At 40.6% G+C, this 15,824-nt stretch overlaps 1 protein-coding gene across 1 annotated transcript in view; it reads left to right on the top strand.

Annotated features, from left to right (window-relative positions):
* The first annotated feature begins 609 nt into the window (after window positions 1-609).
* The window catches only part of LOC148319415 (uncharacterized), a 113,521-nt gene continuing 98,306 nt past the window's right edge, over window positions 610-15,824 (top strand). Inside the window, exons 1-4 of the mRNA XM_088280669.1 lie at window positions 610-641; window positions 5,653-5,891; window positions 6,417-6,451; window positions 6,591-6,680. Coding sequence (XP_088136795.1) covers window positions 5,776-5,891; window positions 6,417-6,451; window positions 6,591-6,680 — 241 coding nt within the window. The 5' untranslated portion in view covers window positions 610-641; window positions 5,653-5,775. The remainder of the gene's footprint in view (window positions 642-5,652; window positions 5,892-6,416; window positions 6,452-6,590; window positions 6,681-15,824) is intronic.

Raw genomic sequence — 15,824 nt, 5'->3', positions numbered from 1 at the left:
GACATCTATTTCTGACTGTGTATGCAAGCAGACGAACAAGTAATGATAGGTGAGGATTTTTACATGATTAGTGTTGCGGGTTCCTATCCGACCACATCCCAAATCAATGGCGTAGCTAGAATATATGCAACTGTGTAGTTTCTTGTGCAAAACCTCCGAAAGTGCAACACAGTGAAAATTCCCTAAAAAGTCCAAAATATACAGCAAAAAGTAAAAAATAGTAATTTACAAAAATATGTTAATATTTGCAAAACCACTGAATTGAGCTATCATGTCATTTAATCTGCAAACTGTGCAACCGTCTCCAACTCACTCTCCTCTTCCCCTGCCTTTCGCAAAATTATTTATGCTTAGCCCCGCCCCTTGGCCATCACCTGCGACAATTCGTCCCTTATTTACTTTTACTTTAGCCCAGACGCATTTTATTCCCATTTACTTCCTATTGTAAATTCAAATAAATATGGCCCCGCATTTTCCACTATTACGTAATGTTCAAACCTGTGTATTTATTCGAAAAAAAAAAATTCAGTCACCTGACCACTTGACACGCGGGAATAAACTATTTAAACAATGCGGAAGTTGCCCTCCGGTTTGGACTTCGTCGATGGTGCCTCACCTCACCTCGCTTCGTCTCGTAACTGGTGAGTGTTAAATTGATCGTGCAGGCGTCAATGTATGCTTCAAACCAGTGAGTGAGCATCCTCGGTCGCTCTACTGAAATCTAATGGACGTGGTGCCAGGTGTGTGTGTGTGTGTGTGTGTGTGTGTGTGTGTGTGTGTGTGTGTGTGTGTGTGTGTGTGTGTGTGTGTGTGTGTGTGTGTGTGTGTGTGTGTGTGTGTGTGTGTGTGTGTGTGAGTATTAAACGGGGGTAGAAATGAAGGAAAGAATTAGAATGAAAATGTGATTTGTTTGCGTGGTGTGCTCTCGCGTCACCTTAGCCACGTTGTCCGTTCCTTATTGACCGCGCCGCTCCGTCACAATTAGGTGCAGAATATTTAAAAAAAATAAATCGCATATAAAACTTTAGATTTTTTTTTTATTTGGAATTAAATTTACCTTTGTATATTGCTGAGATTTAGTATTAAATAAAAAACCTCTTTTGTTGGAAATTCTGTCCAGTTGCCATGAGTTTTCAGGGTTATCCAAAAACCACTGGACCGATTGTTACCACATTTGGCGGATGCATGGATCATTAATTTGTGAGGTGGATAAAATGTGTATTACATGAATGATATTACAGACTTGCTGCAAATGAGTTTTTACACAAAGATGAGCCCACTTTTTCCTTTTCACATCCTTTTTAATTAATCTTGCTAAATTGTGACTAGTCGAGGGAAGTACTACATTCTTTTTGCCTCATCCTTCCACATAAAATAAAACGCAAGTGAAACTGTCTTGTTTCTTAGCATTGCGTCACTTTATCTGGCCTGCTGAACCCCCCACCCCCCTTTTTTGCCTCAAAGTAAATAAACACTGATGAAGAGGGTCTCTTGGCTCAATTCTGTCTTATCCAGCCTTCTGTGTGTATTTGATTAAAACCAGTCATCATTTTTTTTATTTTTATCATCAACACAAAGTCTGACTTGATTTCATCATCTGTTGTTCCAACTCATCTTATCTTCAAGGTCCAAACCTTTTCAAGTTGTTTACTTCATAGTGAGAACTAGAGCTTAAGTTAAAAAAAAAAAACCCCAGCAACTATGTAGTTGGCAGAATTTCCAGTAAAGTGCACTAGTAATCACACTTGGGAACATTATAAACACACACTGCTATTATTGCAAAGCTCAATCTTTGCCTTCCTATAAATATTAACAGTGATTCCAGTTTTTGTTCAAGTATGAGGTTGAACCGTGATAGTTTACAGAGGTCGAGCTTTGTGAAAGTTTGTGTGTGTGCATGTGGGTGTATGCCTTTTTATTTACTGCGACAGACCTCATTCTTTCAAGTCAATATTTATTTAATCCTACACGCTCATGGATCCCCTCCTCATCTATTCCATTGCTCCTTTGAGACTCCCGTTTGTGTGTGCGTGTGCAAAGGTGCATGAAGGATATATTTGCCAAATCCTTGCAACCGTACTTTGCCTTTTCCGAGACTGCCGAGGATTCTCCCCATGTTATGTTATGTTAGGTTAAATGACATTCACTCAGTTAACACATGATCGATCACCCATGACGTTACAAAATGCAGTAATCACTTGAACAGGTCCACTTTTGCTATCCCTCAAGCATCATTCAAATTAAACAGATGTACAACAATGCATCCCGGAAAATTTGAAGAAGCTCCGTCGTTATTTGAAGTGCAGTGGTACACATCGCTGCCTTTCTGGTAAGGGTTTGATTCCCTTTACATTCTTACTAAAACGAAACGAGGATTGCTGCGAGTAAACTCTTGAGGCCTAATCATTCCGGGCGCAATTCTTGTGCAAAGAGGAGTCTAACTGCGTGTGTGGGGGAGTTTTCTTTCTTTTGGTATTCTTCTGGACATTGTGCTGGTGAAAATATGTGTGACGAGGCGTTTGCGCCTTGTGCGCCATTGTGGGATGGAATGGAGTGTTTTCACAGCCAGTCCTTGTGGCATCACTCATTTGCATTAAAATAAGGGCGGTGCTCAGGAGTTATGCCGTGCTTGAACATAGTGAAATTGGATTCACTAGAGTTCGTGCATTCATCTGCAATATCTCCTCTTTCTGAGGATGATGCAGTCAACCGTGTGCGTGACGTGCAATTGTAAAATGCACCTAAGAATCGTGCGTCCGGCCAGCAAAACTATAAAATATGATTGAATTAAACATGGAGCTGAAATTGTGCAACCACAGTGATGCGCCGGTTTCTGTTTTTGTGATTGTGTCCTTTTGCTTATTATATCTTTCGCACAATCATGCTCACTATCAATCGGATTTCACCTCTGATTTCACCTCACCTCATCTATAGCGAGCGAGTCACTGTAGCTGTATCCCGGCGGCGACTGCTCTGTAAACTCAAATTATTGGGGCAACGTGAGCGAGCGTTTCCTCTGCTCATCTGTCACATCATTTGGCACAGTCTGTAGACGGCTGTGAAAGGATGAGGGGTGTGGGCTCGCGTGGCAGATGGAGGAACGGAACAGAGAAACAGACAAAAGGATGTGAATGTGACAAAGACTGCATACTTTGTTTGAATTTGAAATGATTTATTGCGAAATAGTCGCTAGAAATTTGAACACAAACTGAGCCGGCAAAAAGGTGTCTTCCTGGTGTGTTTTTGTGTTAAAATGAAAACACTCACAAGGAGACTGCAGCAAAATGTGGTGTTTTTGATTGTGGAGTTCATATTTTAATGCCATTTAAATTCTTTCAGTGTGTGAAATGAAATCAGAATCAGAAATCAGAAAGCCTTTTATTGTCCTTGTACGTTTACAAGCTTGGTCGCAGAAGGAATTCAACTCCTCCGAGAATTTGTGTTCTCTGTTTGACCTTTTTTGCGACTTGCGAGTCTGCAGCCCATCAGCAAGCACCGTGTTCGGTTCAGTAAGTAAATCAATAGTTAGATTTAGGTAGTCTGGGGTGCTAGCGTCTCCATTCATTGAGGGATTGATGGAGAATAAACACAACCGAGAATTGAAGCAATACACGCCAATGCTTCGACGGGTGTCAATGTTGAGCTCGCCCCATCCTGTCCTGCTTGCTTATTGGAAAGTCTGTTGATCGAGAGGGAACTTGCAGGGGAGATCTCAGATTGAACCCTTGTTGACTTTTCTCATTCTTGCAAGAATGAATAACCAAGACAACATATGGTGTTTTTTTTACATTTATTCATTTGGGGGAATTTCCATGACAATCCCTTTTCCTATACTCATAGCAAGCATCGATAAAACATCAAACCGTCATCACTACATGAACGGAAAGGCGAAAGTGTGATGAGAAACATGTTGTAGTAAATCAAAATGTAATATTCCAACTTAATAATATTGTGTAAAAATGCCCCTGGATGAAATCTTATCACAAGTGTGTTAATCTCATATTCATTAATTCAACTACATACATACGTTAAAAAGCTGTAATAAAAATGAATTATTTTTCTAAAAATATGAAATCTCCAATAATTAATGTTGAATCTTGACATGCAGAGCAGTATCTATGCAAATGCAGATATATATATTTTTTTTTTTTTTTTTTTTTTAAAGGCAAGACATGACTCTGCTGTGCCTGAAAGTTTCACTTTAATTCATGGCAACGTGCAGACACAAATCACAGCAGAAAGTTCATTCTTGGGTCCAGGAGCTGTGCGGTACCGGAATAATGAATATGCGCATTTGATTGTGTTAAAGATGAAAAAAAAAAAAAAAAACAGTCACCTCAGAAGATGCCCCCCTATAAGGGAGAAGCTGCCGGAGCGATTTCAGAGTGCTCGTAACAATAGCGCAACCAGAGGGAAAAGCCTCCCAGTTACTTCCTGATTGGCTGCTAGGCTAGCACGTCCAATGGCCAACCTTGCACTGGGACGCTGTTGTCCTTGCACGCTGCCTCACGGTGCACACCAAACGAATAGTTCCACCAATGCAGAGGAAATTCCTTGATCATTTTTTTGTAAACCAATACTCAAATGACACTCTTCATGTGAGTCAGAAACATGCAAATTGAAAATGTACAACCACCCGATAATAGCAATGCAAATATTTTGCTAGATACATTTAAGTCAAATTTGTCTTTTAGTGGAATTGTATTCATAAATACAAAACAGTAGAATTTTACACAATGTATACAAGGTATGTCAGAAAACGGATGAGAAATTGTTGATATTGGAATCGAGGCCGAGTTGTCCTTAACCTCTGTTAGAAATGTGTACAAAACACAGCACGTGATATTTACTCGCACGTAACAAATTTTTATTGCACGTATCAAGTGGTAAATTCAATCACGGTCAGATCAAGATAAAGAAAGATTGAACGCGTTTGGCCTTTAGGAATCTGGCTTTGAGTCTCCTGGGTGCAGCAAAAATCCAACAACAGTCTTTAATCCTGTTTGTTGTAGAGGTGTTGAACAACACTTGTTAACCTGAGCCATCCCCCACTGTTCGTGGATGTTATCTCCCAGCTCACTCCGTCTGCGTTTTTTTTCCACCCTTTTATTGTCTCGTAGAATGTGATTTATCATAGCAGCCTAGGACGTGGACTGGACGAAACACAATTTCATGGGGACAATCTGATTATACTTTTAATTCCCAAATGTAAATTTAGTTTGGTTCTCTGCTGGACTGTTATTTAAAAGGCTTTGACCTCTTTGTGCTGCTGAGATTTGTTTCGAACCGATGGTGATGCTTGTGTGGTGTGTGCTCTTAGCGTTTAAAGTACTGTACAGGCGAGTTTTTTTTTTTTTTTTTTTTCCCCAAAATCCTGTTCAAGCCTGCCTTTTACCCCTTCTCGCGTTCCTCTTCAATAACTGAACATTCCGAAATAGAATATAATTTAAATCAATTAAGGTGACTGACTAATCTCATTCAGTGCACTCATTTGCTGCAGCTCTGCTAAAAATGTGATTAGTTACTAGTACTGGTCAACGTCTAAACATTGACCCTCTGCCTTAATATTTTCCTACTTAAAGCACTCTATCTATCATTCTATCAATCTATCTACAAATACAATTCAAGGTCACACGATGATTTAATTTCCAGCAGGCTCCGTATCCGCCGTGGCGAGATGAGAACAAACCACAACGCGCCAAGAGCCGGGATCAAGCCACACGGCCGGCGAGGCGACGGCTCGGCTGACAGACAGCCAGTTAACAGCCACCTGGCATGGCAGCAGCTGCGCCCAGGTTGAGAACCAGTTGGAGCCAACCTGGCAGCCAGAAGTCTGCCAGACAGGAAGCCAGCGGGAAGCCAGGAGAGCCGCGGAACGACCTGACAGACGGGTGAGTTGAAGAATGCTTGGTAACAACGGTGGCCAGGTGCTTTATGTCACGGGTTGAGCTGTCTAGGCTGAGATATTAATATCAATGAACCTTTATCAGGCTCCTCATTTTCATTTTTAATGTAACGCATTGTTAGAATATTATTTAGAAAATCTGACAGAATTTTAATTTTAATTTTTTTTTTGCATATAATACGGCGTTGAAGTCCCGCAAGAGTCCAAACTGTTCAAATGGTGTCAAGGCAGAAGCAATGACCAGTAGATCGGAAAGTCAGCTTATATATGCAACAAGTAAAAAACACGAGCGACTACAATGCATTCAGATAAACGCTTACAATGAGAATGGAAGAAAACATGAATGGAAATAGTTTTTAATTGAGTTGTTCATCGCTTTAAATGAGTGTGCAGGGAACAACTTAATTTTACATGCAACAAAGTGATTTCTCGTTGCCAAAATACATGTCGAATATAATTGGAAGTATTGCCACAAATACCTGTGACAATGTCCCATTTAATGTTCTGCCAGGATTCAACAATTGAACAACAGTGTTGGCAGCTACGGTACGTTAGTTAACTTTTTTTCCCCTCTTTATTTGAAGACTTGTTTTCCAGAACTTGTTCTTGACAAGAGAGGACAAACCTGCTCACAAACTGTTTTTTTCCCCTTCTCTTTTGTTGCTGTTTTTTTTTTTTTCTAAAGTTGGATGCCCTCCATTCTTCGTTTCAATGGAGGAAAGGGAGGCAAAGTGTAGAAGAGCTCCTGGCAAGCACATTCTCGCGTTGGCACAAGGTGAGGCTGGACTTTAGATAGGTAGGGAGCAAAAATGAACAAATAAGTTCCATGATTTCCCCCTAAAGTGCAATTAACACTCGTATCAAAGTCGCCATGAAAAAGTAGTGACTTTATTAAAGCGTTGTTATATTTTATTTCCTCCTTTCAAAAGTATACATTTTGTAATATCATTTATGGGAGTTGTTGCAAGATGTGAGTTGATTTAAGAAGTCATAAAAAGAAGAAATACATACAGTTCATCGCAAACAATCTTTATCGCTTATCCTGGCTAAATTAAGAAATCATCTCTGTCCGAATTCGATTAGACAGAAAATGTCTATTTGCATGCAGCATTGGAAGCCGTAATACTCAAGCAATCCAGATTTGAAAGGAATTTCAATTCAACCATTTTGACATGTTTACACACATTCAGCACTTGAAAATCTCAATCAAATGAATTTGGAATTTGCTGTAGCATTTATTCCTTGAAAAGAAATTCTGAATTCTTTTACCGTCTTTTAAGTCCGAAATAATGGATGCTCACTTTCTGTTTTTGCCATGAGCAACTTCAGCCTCCTTAAGTCTGTCGCCACGGTTGCCTTATTGTGTGTTAACAAATTAGCCAACTGCATGCTGGCTTTGGAGGCTGAGGATTTTATTTCCAAGGGTGCAATACGCCAAGGATCTTTTCAAGGATAAATGTCATTTCTGACGAATATACAGACGTCTCGACATCCGTCCGCCTTCAATCACAGTGGTAAACGAGGGCGTGCCAGCTTTGACGTTTTCCTTTGTCCTCGAGTACAATTAGGCAGCTCAGAATAAACCACTTTTCCCCCTTAAAGTGTTCAACATCATGCGCCACTGAGCAATGGCATTCTGCCTCTGCTGTTCTCTCTTTAAGTATGTGAAATTTGCATAGAATCAGGATTGGACATGTGGTGATCCTTCTTGCTGAGGTATTTTTTTTCTTTTCTTTTTTTTTTCCACAAAGGGTTTGGCGTTTCAGAGGTGTGAGAGCCGCTTGCCAGTGTGCGGGACCAACCTGAAGTTGGTTTGTCAAGTAATAATAATAATAATTGTGTATTTATCAGGCTTCCGAGATTGTTTCGCACAAAAGGAAATGCGCAGCATAGTCTTCTTTTTTTTTGACGCCTGTTCTCTTTTGCCGCGGCGTGAAAAGCGCCACTGCGCGCGAGATATTTGAACAATTTCGCCGTCTAACAGAGGTTTCTGTTGAGTTAACCACAAGCCCCTGTCTGTGGTCCCGGCTCCCGACTGTAAGCTGACAAGCCTTAAAGTGCTCAACCTTTTCAGCGGCTGTTTACGCTGCTCCGAGCTGACTGTGTTACGATCCCACTGTGAGGGTTCGTTAAAAGCCCACATCAAAACACGTGCACTCTGTCTTGATAGGGCTTGAAGGAGGCAAATATACTGGAGGATACATAACATAGACGAGGAGCGCAGTGCATCCCACCCACGCAGCTGTTCAGTCCGCGTCCATTTGATTGCTTTTAGATTGCATAGGGTCGCAAAATATGCAACTTATAACATCCAGTTCAGCAGCAATGAATTCATTGAATGGGAAGTATTTAAAAGTAATACCGTGGACGGACGGCATCTGCAATTTAAATGGTCTCATAGACAAAGTAAATATAAAAGGCTCCACACCCCTGACCACATTTCCCCACATATGTTGGAGATTTTGTTTTGGTCCGATTAAATAAACGTTGAACTTTTTGTCCGGAATTCCTCAAGTAGTAGTAATAGTTAGAGCACCAAATCTTCAGGTTTCTGCTTAGAAGCAAATTCGGGTCAGGGAAAGTCGCATAAAAATGTATTCAGGGTTCATCAGAAGCCCTTAAAATGGTGGCAGGTGTGCAGTATTCTATAAAAAAAAAAGTTGTTTAGGAGCGCTGCTTATCAACAGATGCCCAACCCTTTGTATGCTTCGCCATTTTGTGTTGCGCCATTTCAATATGGACAAACCTAATCTATTCCCTTCCCTTTGTGTGTTATGTTCTGAACAATTGACAACATCCAGCCATCTATTTTCAATACCGCTTGTCATATTGGGCCACTGGCGAGATGAAAGCGATCCCTATTGAGCACCAGTCAATCATAGTATAGAGATAGGCAACCGGTGCCGGGGCAAAAGCCACAACGGAAGTGACCGAAAAGATGCAAAGTTGGAATATGAATGTTAAGCCTTAACCTCCACACGATATTATTATACACGGAATATCAAGTATACTCTAACGAATTGGACGAGAGGGGTGCACGAGAAGGAAAGAAGCGGACAGAGAAGATAGGGAGGTGGATTCGTGTGTAATGATGACGGAACGGGTCCATCATTGTAATGTAGTAGGTGTTGTGACTAGATGGTTGTTCCTTGATGGAGCGTTATGTAGCCGTTGCTATGCTCCTTTTATGCGCTGTCCCTTGAATATGTCATACAGGCCTGATGTCTTAAAGCACGGGTGTCAAATTAATTTTGTGGACGGGCCACATCATCCCTATGGTTTCCCTCAGGGAGCCGTTATGACTGGGAACCCATATAAATGTATGATCGCATACGCACAATAAATTGATGGAAAGCCAGTTTTGAAGTCAGAAGCCAGGAAGTAATTGTTTCAAAAATCTTCAATTTATTTTAAAAAGGGAATAATGGTAACAAACAAATGGGAATAATTCATATCTCAATGTTGTTAAAAGTGAAGAAAATGTGCTAGAAACAGGAAGTTGACGCACCTGATTTGCCCTTCGCGGGCCGCATAAAACGAGGTCGCAGGCCAGATCTGGCCCCCGGGCCTTGAGTTAGACAACTGTGTCTTACAGTATTTCAGCTCAAGTTAAAACTCAGTGACACAATGTCAGTACACTTTCGTCTTTTTCTTCTGAATCCAGCCCAATCCAACTTCCGCGTCCAAATTCCACTCTTCACATGACGGTAGGGACACGTATACACCCGTTGGGCAGTCGGTGAGCGTATATTGGCCATGTGTGCCAAAGCTAGCTAAAATGCAAGGTCATGTTGTCACATTGTTAGTGCACTCCACCTGTCACCATTTTGAAAATAATTTTCTCCCATTAAATTGTTGTCACTTTAAATTGGGTTGAATACCATTCACCCATATTAAAAAAAGCGTGTGTATGATATTATGACAAAAAGTCCTGACAATCCATGCCTTCACAATGAGCCAAGCCACAAAATAAAAAGTCCGCGGGAGACGAGGAAATAAGCGCGACCAGGAAAAGATGTGGTGGAAAGCTGACAGAGAAGTTTCTTACTGCCGTGTGTAATTAGAGCGTAACAAGGCATTCGCGTCCTTTAACCAATTACTGTTGTGCAATGTGACAAGTGGGAAAAGCCCTTAACTGCTGTGTGATGTCAAATGCAGATTAAAATAAATGGATGAGCCCATCCACCATAGGTACGTGCAGTCGCGTGTTTGTGTGAATGTGTGTGTGTTGTTAAATTGCTCGCTTGCTGTGCGTGTTTAGATTGACAGTGTGTGGGCGTGCCCGTTGTGGGCTTGTTAAGTGGGTGACCGTAAATGACAGCTGCTGGGTTGTAAAGGGTCTCAAAGCTTGTTAAGGAGTGACCGGTGATGACAGAGTGATGGGCTGCCACATCGCTCTTTTACGCACACATTTCACTCGAACTGTTGTGCATACACTGGTGCTTGTCCAAAGGTTTCATGAGCATTGAATTTGGGTGAATTTATTTATTTTTTTCATGGGAAATCATGGAAATGTCGTGTTCCTCAACATTTAGACGTCAAAGTTGGTCCGGTGATGTTTAAAGTAACATTTTAATCTTATCTGTCATACAAGTGTAAAAATAAGTGAACTGCTGGTAAAATGATAATGGTGATGAAATGGCCTCATTTTTTTTTTGTTGCTGTTGCCGACTACTGTGGCCACTCGGTGGACGGTACGTACAGTGTTTTAGTTCAATTTTTATACTTTGCTTCAAATCAATGTAATGTCTTGTGTGATAGCAAGTTAATCCAAGCTGTCAGGAGCCATAAAGCCCCCAGTGAACGTGAGCAGTCTAAAATAGTTTTGTCACTTTATAAATATGGGTGCCATCTATTTTTATGCTCCAGCTGTTGCTGACTTGGCTACAATTACCACCGTTCGTTTTCCAAAATGGGCCTCTATTTCCAGTTTTTATAGCAAACGAGACGGTAAACATTTTCTCTAAACGGCCAGCGCTTTCTGAACAGCAGCACGGAATGTACATTATAAAAATGGTCACACAATTCCAAATACATAGCACTTGTAATTTACTATAACATAATAAAATTGTCATGACAACACCTCTTCAAATAAATATTTTGTACTCATTTTATTATCTGGTAAAGTTTGTACGCAAGCAACATAAGCACTGACACTATTGCTAACGGTTACAGATGAGCTGTCCATGGTGCTGACTTTTTGGGTCTAGCAATTATCTATACACCTTGTGATTCAATCAATGAACTGCAGATCTACGTTATAAAAATATGTCCATTATCATTGATCTGACAAACAATCACAACATGAAATAAAATGTATTTAAGAGCTTTGCTCCAAATTTTCAAAACAAACCAAACCATTGTGTTATACTAATTCTAATTCAGGTCTTGTTTTATTAGTTTGGGGAAATTTAAATCTGGAATATAGCAAAGTGCTGCTGCAACTGAATGAGGTTGCAAAATCCGAATAACAAAATTTACAGTTATGCGTGACCTAAGAAGAGTTCTAATTTGGAACGTAGAAGGCATATTTAAGTGTTTATCCCCTTGAAACAACACCACCAAACAGCATCCGCTTGTTCATTAAATACTGATTTGCTTTCAATAAATACAATCTCCTCCCATGTCTCACTGCACTCCTTCTTAATGAGCAGAAATGAGACAGTGGGCTTGAAAACAACCTTGAATTATTGTCATTGAGTCAAGAAATGCAAACACCTACATATCCCCCCCCCCCATGTTTATCTCTCCTTTACACATCCTTCCTGCCAGCTTGTGTTTTGGCACCATTTCAGTTTGGAAATAAAGCGAACGGAGACTGCAACCTCCTGTGCACCGCCGAGAATTAATGGCGCACGAACAAAGGACATCATCGGTCACGGAGAATAATTGTTTATTCCCACAGATCTGAAACTTTGAGGTAATTGTGTTAAACGGTCACTAATCTTAAAGCATTTTACACAAAGGACACGCTGAAAAGAGGCTAATGAATTTGTAAATAATGAATCCCAGTGTGATGTCGCATGCGCAAGACCTCCTCAAAGACGAGCAAAAATAGCAGCATTTGTACCCCCAGACGAACATGTGGGACATTGTATGAGGAAAAAAAATGCAATGTTTTTCTCAGCATTTCTACAACTAATAAATATACATTGACAACAAGTTGAAAACTTCCAACAGCCAATTTGAGTAAACGATTTTGCAAATGAAAGGAAAAGGCTCTCTTTTACATGCAACTCGGGTCATGTCCTAGCTCGAGCTGCGCTGACTTCCATTTGGGGAAATTGCAACTAATTCATGCATAGGCAAGCTTTATGTCACAACCTTTGGAGGATTAGTTACTGAAATGCAGTCATTTGCTAACATCCCGCAAAACAGCTGTTTCGATTTCTGAAATTCACTACAAATTTAGGGCCCAGACTGCTGGTTGAATTTAAAATTTACCATTTTAGAGAAGCGATGGAGAGGCTTGTGTTAGCGTTCTCTCTCCATCGGGACTGTCTTATTTACAGCAACGATAATCACAATGTTCACTTATTTGCGTGATCTTCGGGACAATATTAGTCATGGGATATCAGAGACGAATGTCAACAGACTTTTCCTGGACCACAGCCAGGAGACGATATTCTCTATGCATACAAATGCATAACTTTTTCCTGCCTACTGTTATAAACAAGTTCATCCCTTGAATAATAATGCGCGTTGCAGGAAATATTAGTAAAACACCGGCTTTGTGAGGCAATGCCACCAATGTCAAGTTGATTCCTGTCAGCTTTTTCTATATGATGATGAACTCATGTGCACTTTGGTGGGAAAAAGCAAGTTAATAGTTTGGGTTTTAAAATGATCAACTGTCTCCTTTCTTAAAAAAATTGTACCGCATTTACTGATAAGTAGAATTTGGATCCAGACATGCACACACTCCGGTTAAAAAAGAAGGTGGCGACCACTAATCGTCAAACTTTAAATAAACAACTTATTATTGATCTTTACTATGAGCAGTCAATAAATGGAACTCGTGACGAATTAGCACCAGAAAAGATTAATTGTCAGCCGGGGGGGCAGAGGACATCTGCGGAGAGAAGAGAGGAATGATGATTAAAAAAAAGTCAAAGAAACAAGATTCAGGCTAAAATAGTAAAGCAAGAGAAATTTGTGGATTACTGTCGTAATTTGACATTAGTGGATGAAAAGTTTTGGTTTCATGTTAATTTAAGGGAAATTGATGACATACGAATGAGGTAAAACAAATACATTTTATGAAGGCAGCGTAGCGGTTTCCATCGGCTTCACAGCAATTTTCGTTGCCCAGCGCAAGTCTAGCGCAAAGCACAATTTAACTTTGCGCATGGATGGAGTTTTCTTTCTTTTCGCGCAATTAGAAATGGCCGTTTTTGCCGTTGTGGGAGCAAACGTAGCCGACTTGATTCCGCCAATGTAAGCAGCTCCCCTCGTTCGCTTTAAATTCAGCACTCCAGAGGCGCGCGATCTGCATGACTGACTCACCTGAGTCTGTGCAGGAGGTCGGCAGGAACTGCAACTAAACTTGGTGATCACCTTCCACTTTTTCAACTATCAAATACCATCTATTAACTCATTCAATACCATTGACGGATAAATACGTCAAAATCCATTTTTTTTACTAGGCTGGTCGTGAATGAGTTAAGCTTTAACGCCCCGCCCCGTGCTCAGTATGAAGACTATCTTCCTAATGCTTTTAAATAGCAAAAGGTGCCACTGAAAGGCAAGTGTTGATGATCTTCTGCAGCTCCTGCTCACCGCTAGTCTTATTAAACAGCAGGAGAAACAATAACAATGATCCTTAATTCGATCAAGTTAAGAAATGTGCCGGGAGGACGTGCTTTTGTTGTTTGTGCTAAATACAGAATTCAGATGGCTCGGTCACAGGTGAGTGAACAGAGGGAGAGGTTTAAAAACATGTACAAGGACTGTGGCCTGATTCGGTGAGAACAGATGGAGCGACCTGTCTCACGCACACACGCACACATATCAGCACTGTTACCTTCTAATTCTACAATGAAAGTTTTGACTGTACACGTATAGCCCTCACCTTCAAAAAAAAAAAAAAAAAAACAACAAATGAGAAAAACTTAGTTTCAAGCCGTGGAAGGAACTGTATTTGGCTGAGAGTGTTTGTGTGCGTTTTGGTGGTGCTGGGGTGGGGGGGGGGGGGGGGGGGGGGGAAGTTTGGGGTGTTGGGTATCAGGGTGCTATTGTCAGCATGTGTTCCAAGATGTGTTTCATCGGCAGATGGCAAATTGCTTTTTAATTAGCTGTGAAAATATTAATGGCGTTTTTCTTTTTTTTTTATCAATTACTGCACTTGGTGGATAGCTCAGGAAATGGACCGAAGATAGAAAAAAATATTTAAAAAAAAATCAAACTTTGTGTATAATTAACCTTACATTTTTGTAAATATTATAATTAAGCAAATTGACATAATCACGCCTTGCATTGCCGGGTGAGTTGAGTTGCTGCATTGAAAAAAAATATATATATATTCAAGTACATGCATGGAGGGATTGCTTAGAGCAGGGGTAGGCAAACTTTTGATTGGCGGTTCGCAATGGGTTCTAAAATTTGACAGAGGGGCCGGACCAGGAGCAGAAGGATGAAGTGTTTTGGTAACCTCACCTCATCTGAGAAAAAAATACATTTAATTTTAAATGAAAGTGAACAAAACCATTTCAACAATATATATGTCTTTGAAAAACAGCAGTATTTAGAAAATACAACATTAACAAGGTTTATTCATTGAATTTTTTTTTCATGTTCCGCGGGCCTGATTAAAACGTTCATTGGGCCGCATGTGCCCCCGGGCTGTAGTTTGCCCATGCTTAGAGTTTTTATTTAGTTTACCTTAGTGATGTAGTTGAAGATCTGTGTGTATTATCTGCACGTCACCCTCCATGAAGAAACTCCCAACGTATGAGACCAATTCCTGTTGAAACGCCCACGGCTGTGTAACATTATCCTTGCTCACCATTGTCGTCGTCTTAGTCCTGTTTTGCTGCTGGAGATGTTCTGTAAGCCCCGGAGTCAGAAGCAGCGGCTTCCGTTTTAAATTCCATCCATTGTGTGAATAGATGCGTTGTCACTGAAGGATACGGTTGGCTACAATAGCCGACACGCCGTCACACATTTATTGTACAGTGTGAAAATTTCACTTGGCTAATATAACTCTCGCCCATTCCTATACGCAGAGGGGCGAGTGGCTTTTCTTAAACTCTGCAGCGTGTTGCATTCAAAACTTGTATGTGCGGCACGTCTCCCGCAAAATAGCAAATTTTTGCGATAATTTACAAACTATCATGTTGATGCGCATGTTATACACTAAAAAGATTCACAAAATACTACTTGTGCAACGTAAAGCCTGTGAGAAGGCTCACTGTAACCACTTCGTGATCTGACTGTCTATTAACTGTGAGAGGCCGTTGAAACTCAGCACAGATGCCCGCAAGGAAGAATCTGAAGGCACGGAGAAAAAGAACATGCTGCTGGTATTATGAAATCTGCCTGGCAACACAAGCTAGCTGAATTCGGATTGGATAACAACTCTCACCTAAAAATACAAAAAAAAAAAAAAAAATGACTTCGGATATTTTTTTCTACTCCGCAGATGCTCAACGGTGGTTCAGAAACAGCACTATATCCTCCGATAGCATCTGCGTTTTACTCTTGAACAATTTTACCGAGCAACATGCTTGCAGACAACTAAAGACAGCTCCTGTTGTTTCAGTTTTCCAAGCTGTAAACTGTCAACAACAACACAATAACTTTAGGATCCTCCTCCATCTGTAAACGGCTTAAACCGGGGGGAATAATACAATGTTTCTCTTTGCACAAATAAGACGTTATTCTCTGGAAACGCTAGGTGTTGGCAATGTCAAATGAAAAA

The sequence above is a fragment of the Idiotropiscis lumnitzeri genome, chromosome 18, assembly GCF_059441095.1.
Source record: "Idiotropiscis lumnitzeri isolate Australia: NSW breed Sydney's pygmy pipehorse chromosome 18, RoL_Ilum_1.0, whole genome shotgun sequence".
Classification (NCBI taxonomy): Eukaryota; Metazoa; Chordata; class Actinopteri; order Syngnathiformes; family Syngnathidae; genus Idiotropiscis; species Idiotropiscis lumnitzeri.
The sequence above is the reverse complement of the archived record's forward strand: the minus strand, read 5'-3'. Positions and strand labels throughout refer to the sequence as shown.